Here is a 15,133-nt window from a genome sequence, read left to right on the forward strand (position 1 = left end):
AATCTTATTATAAAGTTGGTTATAGACAATAATTAAAAATAGCAAAAACTACTCTTTGGGTGATTATAGATTTTATTTTTTTTAGTTATTAAAAAATCTATAATTAGAATACAAAAGGGATTGAGAATATCAACAAAAATTGATTATTCAAAATCAAAGTCTATAATCAGCCAGAACAAGCCCATTGACAGTTTAAATTGACGGAATTAAATGTAAAATACAAATTTCAATGGGTCAAAAATGAACTATTGTATTTATTACATGCTGCTTAGGAGGCTTGAGGTTTTCTTCGGCCCTTTCCAATTCACGCCATATGAGCGGATAGGCTGGTGGTTTGGATGGATAGGGCCTGGTCGGTCCCATTTGAATGGAGGGCCGAAGAGCCTGTCCTGAGTTTCATCAATCTGGGCCTTCAAGAGGCCAAGCATTTGTTGGTTTTGTAAAATGCAAGCGGATTCTTCTTTTGGGCCTCTTCCAAATTCCCAGATATCCGTAATTCTTTCACCTTTTATTGAATAAAACTAATTGATGAATTTAACTTACTCGCAAATATTCTCAAGCAGGTACCATGAAATAGCATTCCACTGGGCCTTTGGAAAGGGCCGGTGGTCACCACCAAGCCTTTAAAAGTCTTGGTAGCGTGGTTGCCTCCTATCAAAAATTGTCACAATATGTGACGGTTTTAATTGGCCATCGAATCCAATGAAGTCTTTACTCACGTCGAATCCCCTCTCCTTTTCCCTTTCCCCAGATTAGGTTGCGACAGGAAACCAATGGACCGGCTGCATCTCCAATAGTAGCTCGAACTTGTTTTTTGTAACCTGTTAATCCAGAAACCATCTAGTTTGCGATACAGAAGTCATTAATTGTGGTGGCATAGCCACAATTTGACGTACCTAAGACTGACGTAGTTAGTAAGTAAGAGAATGGGGACCCGAATGTAATAGGGAGAGAGCATTACAAGGATCCATGTTTGTTAGTGTGTGTTTCTTGTAATCTTGAAGTCAATATCTAATTATGGACCGTTTGAGCGTGCGCGTGTGTATCATTTTATTCGAGCCAACTCCGGAATTTTTGCTAGCGCGGCAACCTTTGGGTCCAAATGGTAGTTGAGAACTAGAAAATGTAAATTGGAAAACCTATATAAGGTTTGTTTGGATCGTAAGTTATTTGAGATATTTTTACTGTAGCACTTTTTATGATGTGATGTATGTGAGATAAAAAGGTAATTGGAAAGGTAAAAAGGTGTACTGGAAATTGTAATGATGATGTAAGCAAATATATTTGGGGAAATAAAGGCCAATCCAAACAAACATTTAACTTGTATTGTTCTGAATCTCAAGTTCTTTACTTTTCCCTTGCATAAAGTTTGCAATTTTCTCTTCAAAAAAAAAAAAAAAAAGATTTGAGTGTTTTTTTTTTTTTTTTCCTGCATGCCATGCCACTGCTCTTGGGGTTATTCCGATTACAAGAAAGTTCTCAACAAAGACAAATACGCGGACATGTAACATTCAACGTGAGTTTTCTACTTTTCCCGGAGGGGTCGGTTGCCAGTCTCCGCTGCCCATGGGATGATGGGAATGAAGTCCTGAATTCATAGTTCGAGGAAGCAAGATCCTGAAGAATGAGCCAACGCAGCGACAGCATATAAAGCCGAGATTTAGTTATTTCTTTCAGGCTCCTCCCAAGTCTCTCTCTTTTTTTTTTTACACAGTATATCTACATTTACTCTATACTAGTGAAGAGGGACCTGAAAATATCAAAAGAAAATTCGAAGGGAATTAAACTATCACCAATTCAGACAGGTGTTAATGTACTCGCCGATAACATTTTTTAAAAAAATCTGAATTTTTAGAACGTAGGTAAAAAAATATGATCTCTTGGCCTACACCCAAATAGAGTTTTAAAACTCTCTTGATGGCTAACCATTCTTAAAGTGCTTGGTTTCCTCCGAGTCCTATAACTATGATTTTGATCCCATGATGCCACTATGCCAGAGACCACCGGATCATGGTGATGAATGTCCATTTATTCTTCCACACGTTTCAGTTCTATGTAATTAACTAAGAAACATTTTTGTTATGCAGAAGGCCGCTCTCTCTCTTTTTTTTTTTTTTGAGAAAAGGAAAAGCACAGAAGGCCTTAAATTCATATAATCCTAGCCAATCATCATCGCCTAGCAAATAGTGAAGGGGAAGCATGAGAATTAGAGAAGTAGTGACAAGTGAAAACAATCGCGATGTGATGGTCTAACAGACATGTCACATTTTCATAGCCAACCAAAAGGCGAAAGCTCCCAAGTGGGTATTTAATTAGGTGGCTCGACTTGTAAAAGTCTGAGCAGTGTTATTTTTTTATTAAAAAAAAATTTAAATGACAAATCAATATCGTGAACAAGTGTCACGTGAGATTGAGAGCCAATCAGATTAACGCTCAAACTCGTAATGATTGAGGACTCAGTAGCGTAGTCGAGGTGGTGGAGGCAGGTCAACCTTTTAATTAATTATACTATTAGAAGACACCTGGACTGGACGGTAATTATTCCCCGGAAATAGTGCGAGAAGAGTGCAACTAATTGTGGGTCCCGGTATCGCACTTCCTAACCATGTGATTGCTCAGAGACCTTAATCAATTCGCAGCTTTTAACTGTTTCTATGCCCTGTGATGTGATGCTCATGAATGCGTAGACAACAATGGCCATTTTTTTTTTTGGGATAATATCAGAAACCTCCCTTGAGGCTTCTCTTGATATCACTTGGCACCCCTGAAGTTTTAGAAATATCACTTACCTCCCTTAATAATTATAAAATGACTATATTAACCCTTCCTTGACACATAATTCACAACATATCAAATAAATGAAGCTCAAAAATTAAGGAAACGGAAGTCACATTCTTCTTTTTTCCTCTTCTCCATCATTCTCTCTTACTCATATTTTTTGGATAACTATGCAATATTTTATTGTAAATTATAATAAATTAAATTTTGTTTATCTTTTATTTTTTATGATTGTGATAAAGTGGGGTATGATTTATTTGCTTATTTTGGATTGATTTTTTTAGTGATTGGTATAGTTTAATGGTTTGAGTAAAGGGTTGAGAAGATGTTGGAAAAAATTTTAAATTTATAGGAAATCGATTTTGAGCATATAGAATTAAGTTAATGCAAGTGTATTTCTTTTCAAATATCATTTTTGAATTTCAATTTTATATTTTTATGGGGTATAGAATTGTGATATAGTGGTACTACAAGAGATTGCTTTTGAGGTGATGGTTTTCTTGAAATGAACAAAGTGGTTTAGAAACATTTTTATTTAGCAAGTGAAATGGTAGTTTAGGGTTTTTAAAAATTTTGTTACACAAAGTAAGGGAGGTAAGTAATATTTTTAAAATTTTAGGGGTGTTAGGTGATATTAAGAGAAACCTCATGGGAGGTTTCTGATATTATCCCTTTTTTTTTCTTCTTCCAAAAAAAATTAATTAAAAAAAAACAAAATAAAGCATATCGTGCATATGCATCGCGGCTGAACCATGCTTGAAGCCATCGCAGAACCCGAGCCAAGGATTTGGGAAGGTGCGATTTATAATAAAAAAATTGAGTAGCCCCTTAAGTGTTATTTTCGTTGTTCATTTTTAGCTTCCATCCATTTTTTGTCTCCAAATGATTTTTGAATAATTAAAAGTGCATAAGTTAAGCACTTCTAGTCATAGGGTAATGACACTCACACGTTAAAATGAATTTCAAACGTTGATATTTTTAAAAATTAATATTAATTAGGAAAAACATATAAATGTAATACAATAATAGTTAGTGTGTGAATTTATGTGATATGTTATGTATCATTTAAATATATTAATGAATGCTCATCAAGGATTCATTAAAAAAGCTCCAAATAATATGAGACGGATATGGTTGAGGTAATGCTGAGAATCATTCTATTGTGCATTACAATTTTGGAAATGTATAAAGGGAAAATAACCTGTATCATCCATCATATTTTGTAAAAATATTCTTTTCGTCATTCACTTTTAAAATGAAGCAAATTCGTTCCTGACATTTAAAAATTAAAGTTATTACATCCCTGAACATAATTTTCAATCTGAATCAAACCATCTAATAACCCAATAATAAATTTCGAAAATAGAATTGATAGATCATTCGGTCAACTTCATCGTATTCACATGACATTTATTAAACCAAAAAAATAAAAATTATAACATAAAAGGCCATTCTTTGTCTTGGAATAGTAGAGATTTTTTTTTTATAAATCTTTTCATGCACCATTAGTATATCTGCTTGCGAATCTAAATGTGTATCATAAATATAAAATTTGGTGTTTAAATTTAAATTAAAATGATATGGCGGTACATAAAACCGTCAGTGTATACAATGATAATGTAGAAAAGATTAATCTTTCTTTTTATATTATAATTTTTTCTTTTTTCTTTTTAAGTTCATTAAATTTTACATGAATATTAAGTTGAGTTAACCAAGTGATCTACCAATTATACCCCCAAAATTTATAATCATGTTGATTGGTGATTTGATTCAGATTGAAATTTGAGTTCAGGGATGTAATAATTTTAGTTTTTAAATGTCAAGGACGAAATTGCTTCATTTTAAAAGTGAGGAACGAAAAGAATATTTTTATAAAATGTGAAGGATAAAACCGATCATTTTTCCTAAAGGAAAACTAATCTATTAATCTCCAACATTAATTACAAAAAATATATGAAAGTGAAAGAAGAAAAATCGTCCATAATCTGACATTTGATGAGGAATTAAAGTAATGTAATAAATGCAGCATCCATGCATGTGAGCATGTCCCACTATGCCCCATCATGTCCATACTCATGGTATCATTATTCCCATATCTCCAAGCAATTGCAAAAACGGACGCCAGGAGGGTTCTCACCCGGGAAGGAGAAGGTATATAAGACAATTCTAAAGTCCAACTGCTTGCTGCCTATGAAAACCCAAATCCGCCCGCCCCTATAAGTAAGTAATGCTATTAAAAAATTAAAACAAAATCTTCAAACTCATTCCTTTCCTCCTTTGCATTCACGAACATGGCACCTCCTCTCTCTCCACCTTCTCCGCGTTCCATCTGATATTTTTCTTTGTTCTTTTTTTTTTTTCAAGAAAAAAACTGCAAACACAAACAGACCGTACTAGTCTAAATATTATCTTTACCTTAGCGATCCACAGAATTATTGAATACACGAGAAAAACCCCAGTCCTCCTCCTCTTTAACGTCTTCTTCAACCGCCACTTGACAGCAGTAATCATTGTGCTCGACGATCTTATCATTAAAGTAGCAGTAGAAATAATTTTCCAATGTTCGGGTTTAATTACGTTTAGTGATATTGATGAAGCATTTTCGTCGATGCTCGAGGATTTTGATCCTCTCCTTGCTCGTCGTTACTGTCTTCATTCCAATCGGTTTACTTTCTTATCGACTGAAGCACCTCAACGCCGACGGTGATTATCATTCTTTTCATACTTAATTACTAGCGGTTTTTTTTTTTTTTTGATGTAGAAATACGTAAATAGCGATTTAGTCTCGGCTTGTCTTAATGATTTCTATGCTTTGTTGCAGCTTCTGGAGGATTTGAAGATTTGTCGATAATTGTATGTATACTCCTTTCTTTGTTTTTTTATCTCCTTCTGCAATAACATTTTCTTGAGACAAAATAATTTACTAATTTTGGAGGAAAGTAAGAGGAAAACATCACTGGAAGCATAAAAGGAGTCTCCTCTGTCAAGTAGATTAGGTTCCATTGTTGTTTCTAATATTGATTGTTGTAAGGCAGGAAAGGAGACTTGTGGAGCGGAATTTCTATTCTTATATATCCTGAGATTCTCTGCCAAATTAATTGGAACTAATTTTATTAATTTAGTCGCCAGAGTTTGATTTTTGTTAGGCGAGAGGAGATTTGCTAAATTGAACTAACTTTCCTTCTTCATATGTATTTTCTGTACACTTGTAAAAGGTAATACCAACGTCATAGGCTTATTTAAAAGGAAATCAATAATTTACAGATTTTGATCCTTTTTTCACTGCGAATATTTTTTCAGCAGCTTTTCTCCGTGGGTAATGAAACATATGCTGTTCTTTTATCATTCCTCAAATTGTGATTAAATATATTTTTTTGTTCTTTTATTATTCATCTTGTTCAGAAACACAGGACAGAGGCTCAAAAACTTAGTGCAATTAAAGAGGTAGTCGTTGCTGAACGGATGTGCTTTTTACTTTAATTTACTTTCTGTACTTTCTTCTGCAAATTTTTTACACGGAGACTATTTACTTTCGTGGCTTAGGATGACGATGAATTTGTTAAAGTGCCAGTTCAAGAGGTTTACAAATACCCAGATCATATTTCCGCTGTTAGTTTGACCTCTCCTGGCGAGAACAATAGTCTTAGTGATCCAGGAGATGGTGTAGGTGTCACTTATTTGTCAGAAAGAAATGGTTGGTACTGCTGAATTTTCTTCTACTTGTTTTTTGTTCTCTAATTGCTTATTTTGCATCAATGTGCTTATGTTATGGTCACATTTCAAGTTCAGGAACCAGTGATGAAGCAAAAGAAGATTATCATCAAAGTCAAGAGGAGAAGTCACTGTCAGGAGTTAAGGTATTATATCTGCTTGATATCAACTGGCATAAATCTATAAAGCTATTACTTGGAGTGTGGAGTTTCTGTCATATTTCTGTTAGATACAGGGACAGCTAATACTGAGTAAATCTCCGATGATGTGTTTAAGTTTCAATAGTTTAGCAGAATGAGTTCTTACAGCTGCTGCTTTTTTTTTTTTAGGGGGGGGGGGGGGTGGGGGTGTTAGAAACAAGTGTACGGATTGTTCTGAATGTTTTGGCTATACATGTGCCATTGGAAAGATTTTTGTTCTTACTCCTGTTATTGATCCAGGTGTCTCTTGAAGTTGTCCACTCTGCACATTTCATTAGTTACATAGATGTACTTTTGTATTTTTTGGGTCAAAGGAGAGGCATACATGTTTTTTCACTCAAGTTAAAAGTTGGTCATCACCTTGTTTTCTTGAGTTAAAAGTTTTGACAACATTTGCTCTACGAGTTATATAACAACTGGATTTATTAGTTTTCAAACAGCTTAGTTGTGCTTTCTGTCCTTTTTAAGCGACACGTAATTTCTGATTCTCATGAACTGCTAAGATATCTGGACCGTTTTCTGTTATATATATACATATATACATATATATTAAAATGAGGAGTTTTCTGTGCTTTGTATGTTGTTTTTTCAGTGGTTGATGGGCGGATGACGGAATGGAGTTGTGTGTGGATTTATCATATGAGTTTATGTATTTTCTATTTTGGTTGAATAGAAGTGATTTGTGTTGAGATAATAAGCTTTCAAAATCAAGGACTGAACTCTCCTATGTAATTTCTTCTATATTTTATCCAACTTCCATTTATCTGCTCTATATTCGATACAAAATTCCTTTTTTCTCATCAAGCAAAAAGAGACAGCTTTCGGCAACAACTTGTTTTGCTCCTTGCTCTCTACTTATCTGTGTGGTTGCTTTTTTGTAGGATCGATCAACACCAACAAGGATCCAACAACATCAGACTGTTCAAGTCGGTTCTCGAAGGGTACATGATGAGAAGGTGAAACAGATGAAAGACCAGGTGATTAGGGCTAAGGCATACCTAACCTTTGCTCCGCCCAGTAGCAACTCTCATTTTATAAAAGAGTTGAAATTGCGAATTAAGGAGTCGGAAAGAGCAATTGGTGATTCCACCAAGGATTCTGATTTGTCTAAGAGGTAAATATTGAATTCCTTTATTATTTCGTTGGCCTTTTATTCCATTTATGGGAAATTTTATTTTTGATACAGCAGAAAGCTTTTTGCTTATATTTCAGAAAAATAGACAAAAGCAAGGAATTGAATGCTACAAGAGTCAACCTGTATCATACTAGCCAAGCCATGTTGTAAACATACAGCTAAAAAAACTATTCTTGGCAGAATATGCATTGATCAAAATTTTTATGTAATTAATATCCAAGTTGGATCGAACCTTCTGAGTTGATTCATCCAGATACCAATTGATGATCATGAGATACTCTGATTTTCCATGTCAACATGCTTATAATATTTATATTGGATTGAGAATTACCTTAATCTTCTACTTTGTGGAGCTTTGTATATTAAAGTGGTATATATTTTAATTCTCAGCAATAAGCAGGCTAGTTGATATTGATTGTTAATCTCTGAAGTATCTAATCAGAAAACCACATGCTATCTTTTGAATGGGTGAAAGTGTTTTAATGCTTGGGTCATCTCAGGGCATTGCAGAAGATGAAAGCCATGGGTGCTACCTTGCTAAAAGCAAGTCAGCTTTACCCTGATTGCTCTGCCATGGTGAAAAAACTCCGTGCCATGACTCACAATGCTGAAGAACAAGTTCTGACACTGAAGAATCAAACAACATTTCTTGTTCAGCTTGCTGGAAGGACTACCCCAAAGGGCCTGCACTGCCTCTCCATGCGGTTGACTGCTGAATATTTTAGCCTGCAGTCTGACGAGAGGGAGCTCCCTAACCAACATAAAGTCCATGATCCAAATCTCTTTCACTTTGCTGTTTTTTCAGACAATATTTTGGCTTCTGCAGTGGTTGTCAACTCAACTGTTTCAGTTGCTAGGGTGAGCTTTCGTACGTCAAAAATTTTGTATAAGTAATCTTAGTTTGCTCAAAATGCATACATGCTCTCTCTCTCTCTCCCTCTCTCTCTGTCTGCACCATAGCCACACCTGCACGTACGTGGAGGCAAAAGAGAGGCTATCAGGCATAGAGTTGGTGCATTTTGAAAGGCAGAATGGGCATATCACTAAGGACATTTGCATCCTTGATCTCGTCATGAAGTTGTAGTTCTTCTGGTAGATGTTCCTTGGATGAATGCTTTAATCTAGGGTAGACAATTGTATTTCACCTTAAAGGCCATATTTCTTTATCTGATACTCTAGAGGTTGAATTCGGTCTCGAGTATAATTTGTTCTTAGTTAGCCTTTTTTATGTGAATTATTGTGTTGAATGAATCACCAAGGTGAGTTGTTTTTTCTAACGTGTGTTCTTATTTAGCACTGCTTTTGTTGCTTGATTGTGGTATATGGTTGTATTATTTAAGGAACTTTTCTATGAGCAGGAAGAAATGGCACTGATGTTTGAGTGGAATCATCCAGTTATGATTTGTTGCTAATGTTTGGAAACTACTACTTTGTTATAGTTTATTGAGCAAATTGAATTTCATGTACTTTACAGGAACCAGAGAAGGTCGTTTTTCATGTAGTGACAGATTCTCTTAACCTCCCAGCAATGTCAATGTGGTTCCTGTTAAATCCTCCTGGGAAAGCAACAGTCCAGGTCCAGAATGTGGACAACTTTGAATGGTTATCGACCAGATATGGTGCTGTTTTGCAGAAGCAAGACTCCCTTGATTCAAGATATACTTCTGCGCTGAACCACCTTCGTTTTTATCTTCCAGATATTTTTCCTTTCCTGAAAAAGATTGTGCTTCTTGATCATGATGTGGTTGTGCAAAGGGATCTAACTGGTCTTTGGAGTTTAAACATGAAAGGTAAAGTTAATGCTGCTGTGGAGACTTGTCAGGAAGGCGAGCCTTCTTTCCGTAGGATGGACATGTATATTGACTTCACACGTCCCCTGGTGGCCCAAAGGTTTGATGCAAATGCATGCACCTGGGCATTTGGGATGAACGTGTTTGATCTGCAAGTATGGAGGAAACGGAATTTAACTGGGGTCTATCACAAGTACCTGCATCTGGTAAGGAGATTCTGTGCTTCTTGTACTGTAGCTTGCTTATGGTTTTTATTGGCTAATCATTCTTGTCAGACATGCTAGCTCGTGGACTATTCATCTTCAGTTACCCATCTCTCTCTTTCTCTCTCTCTCTGGGAAATTAGTTCAATACATTTAACGTTCCTGCCCCCATTTGTCAACCGCACTCCCATTCCCTTTTGGCCACCAAAAGGTATACCCGAGAAAAGGACTTTGAGACTGCAGGCTGTTGGTATGGAAGGATCCAGACAATGTTGTTTTCTGTTCTTACCTATGAATGAATATATTGTGATGTGGATATTTATGATATAGCACCAAATCTTAAGCACTTCTAACGCATGTATGGCTATTGTTGATGCAGGGAAACAAGAGGCCAGCGTTTAAAGCTGGTAGTTTGCCCATTGGTTGGATGACTTTCTACAAACAGACAACAGCTTTAGAGAAGAAATGGCACATTCTTGGGTTGGGTTACGATTCTGGTGTCAGGTTGAGTGACATTGAACAAGGAGCTGTTATTCATTTTGATGGAATAATGAAGCCATGGTTGGATATAGGTCTTGATAAGTACAAGCAGTTTTGGAAGCGCCACGTCCTGTACGATCATCCGTACCTCCAACAGTGCAACATCCATGCGTAACCGGATATCACACATTAAGTTCTGACCGTCGTCTTAATCACGTGATTTGCTTCACAAAAGGATACAGGTCCCCAATTCTTTCTTAATTCTTTCATTTTAGCCTTGTAGATTTGAACTCTATTTTGTTTTTCCAGGCTATAATTTTAGAGAATTGAGAGTAGTTTAGCAATAATAGGATCCAAAATTTTTTTGTCTTGGACAACTTGTGTATATAGCTGATTCTTAAAACGATGTCACGTTCATTGCTTCTGAATTTCGAGGCTTACACATTGTACACGCAATAATTTTCTGCCACTTTAATGCCTTTCCATTGAAGGATGAAATTCAACGTTTTCTCTGCTGCTGAACAGGGCCACTGCATGATCAAGTAGATGCTATCGCGAAAACTATAGAACCTCGTGGAAACCCTATATTCTTGCAGAGTATATACATTCACAACTAAAAAATACAGTTTCATTTCGAGAAAGGGCTATTGAATTAATTGAACAAGGAAACACAAAAGGAATTCAAGTCGAAACTGCAGCTACAGAAAAGAAATGCAAGCGCGTGATGGGTCAGAAAAGGAATGGTCAGTTCATAGCTGCATGTTGTTCAAGTCAGAGATGTTGTTGCCTTGCAAGATGACACGAGGCATCACAATTTAGATCACATAAGAAAGATTTTCTTCTTTTTGTTTACGAGTGGTGGTGGAACTAGTTCCAATAGAGTACCCAATCCGGAGGGACTTTGGACTAGATGGGCGTAACTAATTTGAGCATGGGCCTCAATGAGTGTAATCCCCAAATTTTCCACCTGAAAATGGGAATAGTTGGGTATGAGCCCGACTCACAGGGGCTTGATAGATAATTAAGTCTGCTGGGAAACAAGACAAGGTCTACCCATTCATAAACTAGGGGCAAAAAACCCCACATAAATGGTTTTTCCTAAATATCTCTTCTTTTTTGGTATCCTTTTCCATTTGGTTCGTTGCTTCGGACCTTCAATAGGCACAAAATCGACGCGGGGATGTGCCTTCATGGACTCAAGGAAGTTCGGAACCGAAAGGCTGGATTCCTCCCACCGTGCGTGTGTGTGTCTGTCATCCTTTTTTCAAACATTATTGATTGGGGTTCATCTTTTCAATTTTCCTTTTTGTTTTTATTTTTTGGTAAGTCGATTCGTGTTTTCATTTTACTTTTCCTGTTAAAATGACTTTTTATTTCATATATAAAACCATAATTTTTTTCAACGTAGTAACAGATAATGTCACACGTGGCAAGTTTTGGTTGGGTTTTTATAGATGAGGGGCTATCTGCGTATCCATGCTGTGTGGTTCAGCCGCGGGGAGACCTGTAAATGACAACCTGTTCGCATCAATGTTCAGTAATAAACAAAACCTGATATGCCTGCTTGCAACTTATACCTGAGTCCCAGTGCAACTGAGAGGTCTGATCATCTCAAACTTCCCCTGTAAAAGAAAAGAGAAATGGCCTCCATCACTGCTTATACTACAACCTCGTCAGTGGCATGTGCTGCTCTTATGCCCAAGGCATCCATTGGCCGTCCTGCGTGTGCTCTTGGTAAGGTTCTTTGCTTCCCAGTCCTCATTATTAATTTTGGTTACATCTCCGAGAATTTTGGTCGTATCTTGATCCTGATCAACATTGAAAAACCACTTAGTGGAGTTTAAGGTCTCCAAAGTGTACCGTGTTTCCTATTTCAAGTCTTGGTTTCATTGCGACTTGCGAGTCTGAAATTTGAATCACATTTAAAAAAAAAAAAAGAAAAGAAAAGAAGAGAAGAACTAGTGAATTAGTGCATCCATATTCTAGCTTTCTTGGAAATAATCTGTCCAAAAAACGTAAATTAACCATAAGCCTTTGCGTGGCGTGAATATCAATGGATCAGGATTGCCAGCGATGACAAAGATGGGAAAGGTGAGGTGTTCCATAGAGGGAAAGTCAGGAGCGGAGGAGAACGAGTCAAAGTTGGGGATGGGTGCATCCTTGATTGCTGCAGCCTGTGCTGCAACCATGTCAAGCCCGGCCGTGGCACTGGTGGATGAGAGGATGACCACAGAAGGACTTGGGCTCCCCTTTGGCTTGAGCAACAACCTACTTGTTTGGATCCTTTTGGGTGTCTTCGCTTTGATTTGGTCCCTCTACGTTGTGTACACCAGCACCCTTGAAGAGGACGAGGAGTCTGGATTGTCTCTATAAACTCCACAACTCTGGTCTTACCAAATTTGTGTAATACTGCTTCCATTTGATGGTGTTTCTGTAAAACTTCCAGTTTTATTGTGTTACTGGGTATTTGGGTTGCCATCTCCTCCTAGCCTTGCTACCATAAATCCATTTGCCTTTTTGTCGTGGTTGTCAATCAAAACCTACTCAAAAAGCTCGAGTTACTGCCAAAGCTAGCGGAGCTAGAAAAATTAGTGGAGATGGAGTGAGAGAGTAGCGATTAATATTTTTTTCCCTTAAAGTAAAACAATCAAGAGCAAAAGTTTATTAAGGAAGTGAACAATGAACACTGGTTCCAGATATTGCAACCGGCAAGATTTAATCTTGCGGGGATATCCAAAAATGACTTCTTCTGCCGGAGAAAGATGGGAAAATGGCCAAATTCATCCCTAAACTTTTTCTTAATGTCGATTTAATCCCTAACTTTTGTTTTCAGCCAATTTGATCTCTAAACTTATATTATGGTTTCAATTAAGGATCTCTACGGCAGCGCCACCACGGAAAATAGATCAAACTCCACATTGACCAATTGAACAGGGGTATTTTAGGAACTTTTAGATATCCCCTCCCTCTATTATCAATTCCTACGGCCTACCAGCCACCTCCCCCTTCTACTCCTACCTTTCTTCTCCAACCTCTCCATTCCCTCCATCTATCATGTCCATCATCTTTGTTGCAGCCCACTAACTAGTTCTTGAGCAGCCCAAAACACAATCCTTCTTACATTGAAGAAGAGGCTTCCTTTGTCAAAAGAGATAGCAGTAAAAGCTTCTCTCTTTCTTGCTTCTACACAGCTATAGCCATGCCAAGTTCAAAGCAGGAATCAAAGGTTTATCCCAAGCAGCCATCAAAATGACTTTTGTTGTGGTGGATGATGAGTGTTAGGCGAAGCCATGAAATCCTTGTTAGTTTCTTGGGAAATTTTGGCCTTGCTGAACTTGTACACTGCAAAAATAATATGGATACATTGAAATAAAGTTTTTCGTAGCTTTGGGTATAAGCGATACATCAAATCTTGCCTCCAGTAGTCCTCCAGTTTTTACATATATCATGTTGTCTTGTAATTTGATTTTTGAATTTTGCCGGAATGTTCTTGCTATCTATGAACATGCCCTTTTTCTTCCATGGACGGAGGATAAAAATGAATTTAAAAAAAAAAGAGAATTTACTCTTCACTCTCCATCCAATCCACCATTTTTGGTACTGCTCCTATATTTGATTTTGTTAATATAATGCTTACAAAACTCAAATTACTACTACTACTTGTCTGTAGAGAATCACTGGATTAGATCCACCTTAATCAACAAAATCATTACTAATGATTACCAAAAAAACAACATACTTCATCATGTCTTGATCTTCACTAGAACAGATCCGATACTTACCCAACATCTAGATTTGGGGCATCATATGGTTTCGGCTTCACCCAATCCAAGGGAGTCTCTTTGCTTAGTTTTTGGAATATCTTGGCCCTCAAATCCCTCCCAAACTCTACATTCTCTCCATCATTGGCTCCTCTTCGCACCCTTCTCCGTCCCAGAAGTCAAAGTATCGCATCTTGTTCCTGATCGATTCTTAGTTGCAAAATTTATAGAGATGACTGACATAACAGAGAGAGGAGCAAAAGAGGTGGGAGAAGAAGGGCGAGAGAAGGAGGAGGTAGGTGGCAGGTGGTGGAAATTGATGGTGCAAGGAGGACAAATCAAAAGTTCCTAAAATACCCCTGTTTAGTTGATAAATTAGGAGTTTGATTTATTTTTTGTGGTGGCGCGGCGTAGAGATCCTTAATTGAAATCATAATATAAGTTTAGGGATCAAATTGGTCGAAAATAAAAGTCAGGGATTAAATCGACATTAACAAAAAGTTTAGGGATGAATTTGGCTATTTTCTCGAGAAAGAAAGGGGCGGTAACAAATGTGATATTCAAGGTTCTCACTGAATGCGACAATGACAATGACAAAAAAAAAAAAAAGGTTCTCAACCCCAGATAAATTAGGATATAGATAAAATGAAAATGACAAAAAAAAAAAAAAAAAAAAAGAAGGTTCTCACCGAATGCAGACTTCGTCGCAAATTTCATAGTCCAATTTTATTTGTTGTGATGGCAGAACAATTTCAGCAATTCTTGTATACAATCAGCAGCTCGGAGTTCGTATGCAAGTTCTATACAAATTACTTGCACTATATTCACTTAACGGCCAGTGGGTAGCTGGGTTGGAACTGGTCGTTTGTCTTTATAGCAAGATCCCAAGTTTGACATTCACTTGCTACCGTTGCTGAGCATCTTTGGTGCGAGCTCTGTCTAGCTTGAGTGAATTAGTCTAGGTGATTTCGGGATACCCCTCCAAATTGTACCAAAAAAAAATTTCATTTGACGGCTTTCGATTTTTAACTAGAAAGAGAGAAAGGGGGGGGGGGGGGGGTGGTGGAACACTTAA

The 15,133-nt window shown here is 37.0% G+C and overlaps 2 protein-coding genes and 1 long non-coding RNA gene across 5 annotated transcripts; 2 read left to right on the plus strand and 1 right to left on the minus strand.

Moving 5' to 3' along the window:
* The first annotated feature begins 4,959 nt into the window (after window positions 1-4,959).
* On the plus strand, window positions 4,960-10,656 carry LOC113715612 (probable galacturonosyltransferase 6). 3 transcript variants are annotated; one of them, XM_072082887.1, is made up of 9 exons: window positions 4,960-5,481; window positions 5,600-5,631; window positions 6,181-6,222; window positions 6,322-6,472; window positions 6,568-6,635; window positions 7,571-7,803; window positions 8,325-8,682; window positions 9,299-9,820; window positions 9,890-10,043. In XM_072082887.1, exons 1-9 carry the CDS (start codon window positions 5,370-5,372, stop codon window positions 9,896-9,898), a joined length of 1,527 nt encoding a protein of 508 aa, XP_071938988.1. In that variant the 5' UTR covers window positions 4,960-5,369; the 3' UTR covers window positions 9,899-10,043. The 3 variants fall into 3 exon arrangements, with proteins under 3 accessions (XP_071938988.1, XP_071938983.1, XP_027095665.2); XM_027239864.2 differs by lacking the exon at window positions 9,890-10,043 and adding an exon at window positions 10,197-10,656 and having other exon boundaries at window positions 4,963-5,481; XM_072082882.1 differs by lacking the exons at window positions 6,181-6,222; window positions 9,890-10,043 and adding an exon at window positions 10,197-10,656 and having other exon boundaries at window positions 4,962-5,481.
* Window positions 10,657-11,848: 1,192 nt separating this feature from the next.
* On the plus strand, window positions 11,849-12,775 carry LOC140037777 (photosystem II reaction center W protein, chloroplastic-like). The gene is made up of 2 exons (XM_072082893.1): window positions 11,849-12,031; window positions 12,360-12,775. The coding sequence occupies exons 1-2, from the start codon at window positions 11,938-11,940 to the stop codon at window positions 12,668-12,670; spliced, it is 405 nt and encodes a 134-aa protein (XP_071938994.1). The 5' UTR covers window positions 11,849-11,937; the 3' UTR covers window positions 12,671-12,775.
* Window positions 12,506-14,637, minus strand: LOC140037780 (uncharacterized). Its single transcript, XR_011841771.1, has 2 exons — window positions 14,080-14,637; window positions 12,506-13,639 (listed from the first exon to the last, which is right to left on the minus strand). It is a non-coding gene; the product is annotated as an uncharacterized lncRNA (long non-coding RNA).
* Between the last annotated feature and the right edge of the window lie 496 nt (window positions 14,638-15,133).

This window comes from Coffea arabica, chromosome 1c (assembly GCF_036785885.1).
Source record: "Coffea arabica cultivar ET-39 chromosome 1c, Coffea Arabica ET-39 HiFi, whole genome shotgun sequence".
NCBI classification, from domain to species: Eukaryota; Viridiplantae; Streptophyta; class Magnoliopsida; order Gentianales; family Rubiaceae; genus Coffea; species Coffea arabica.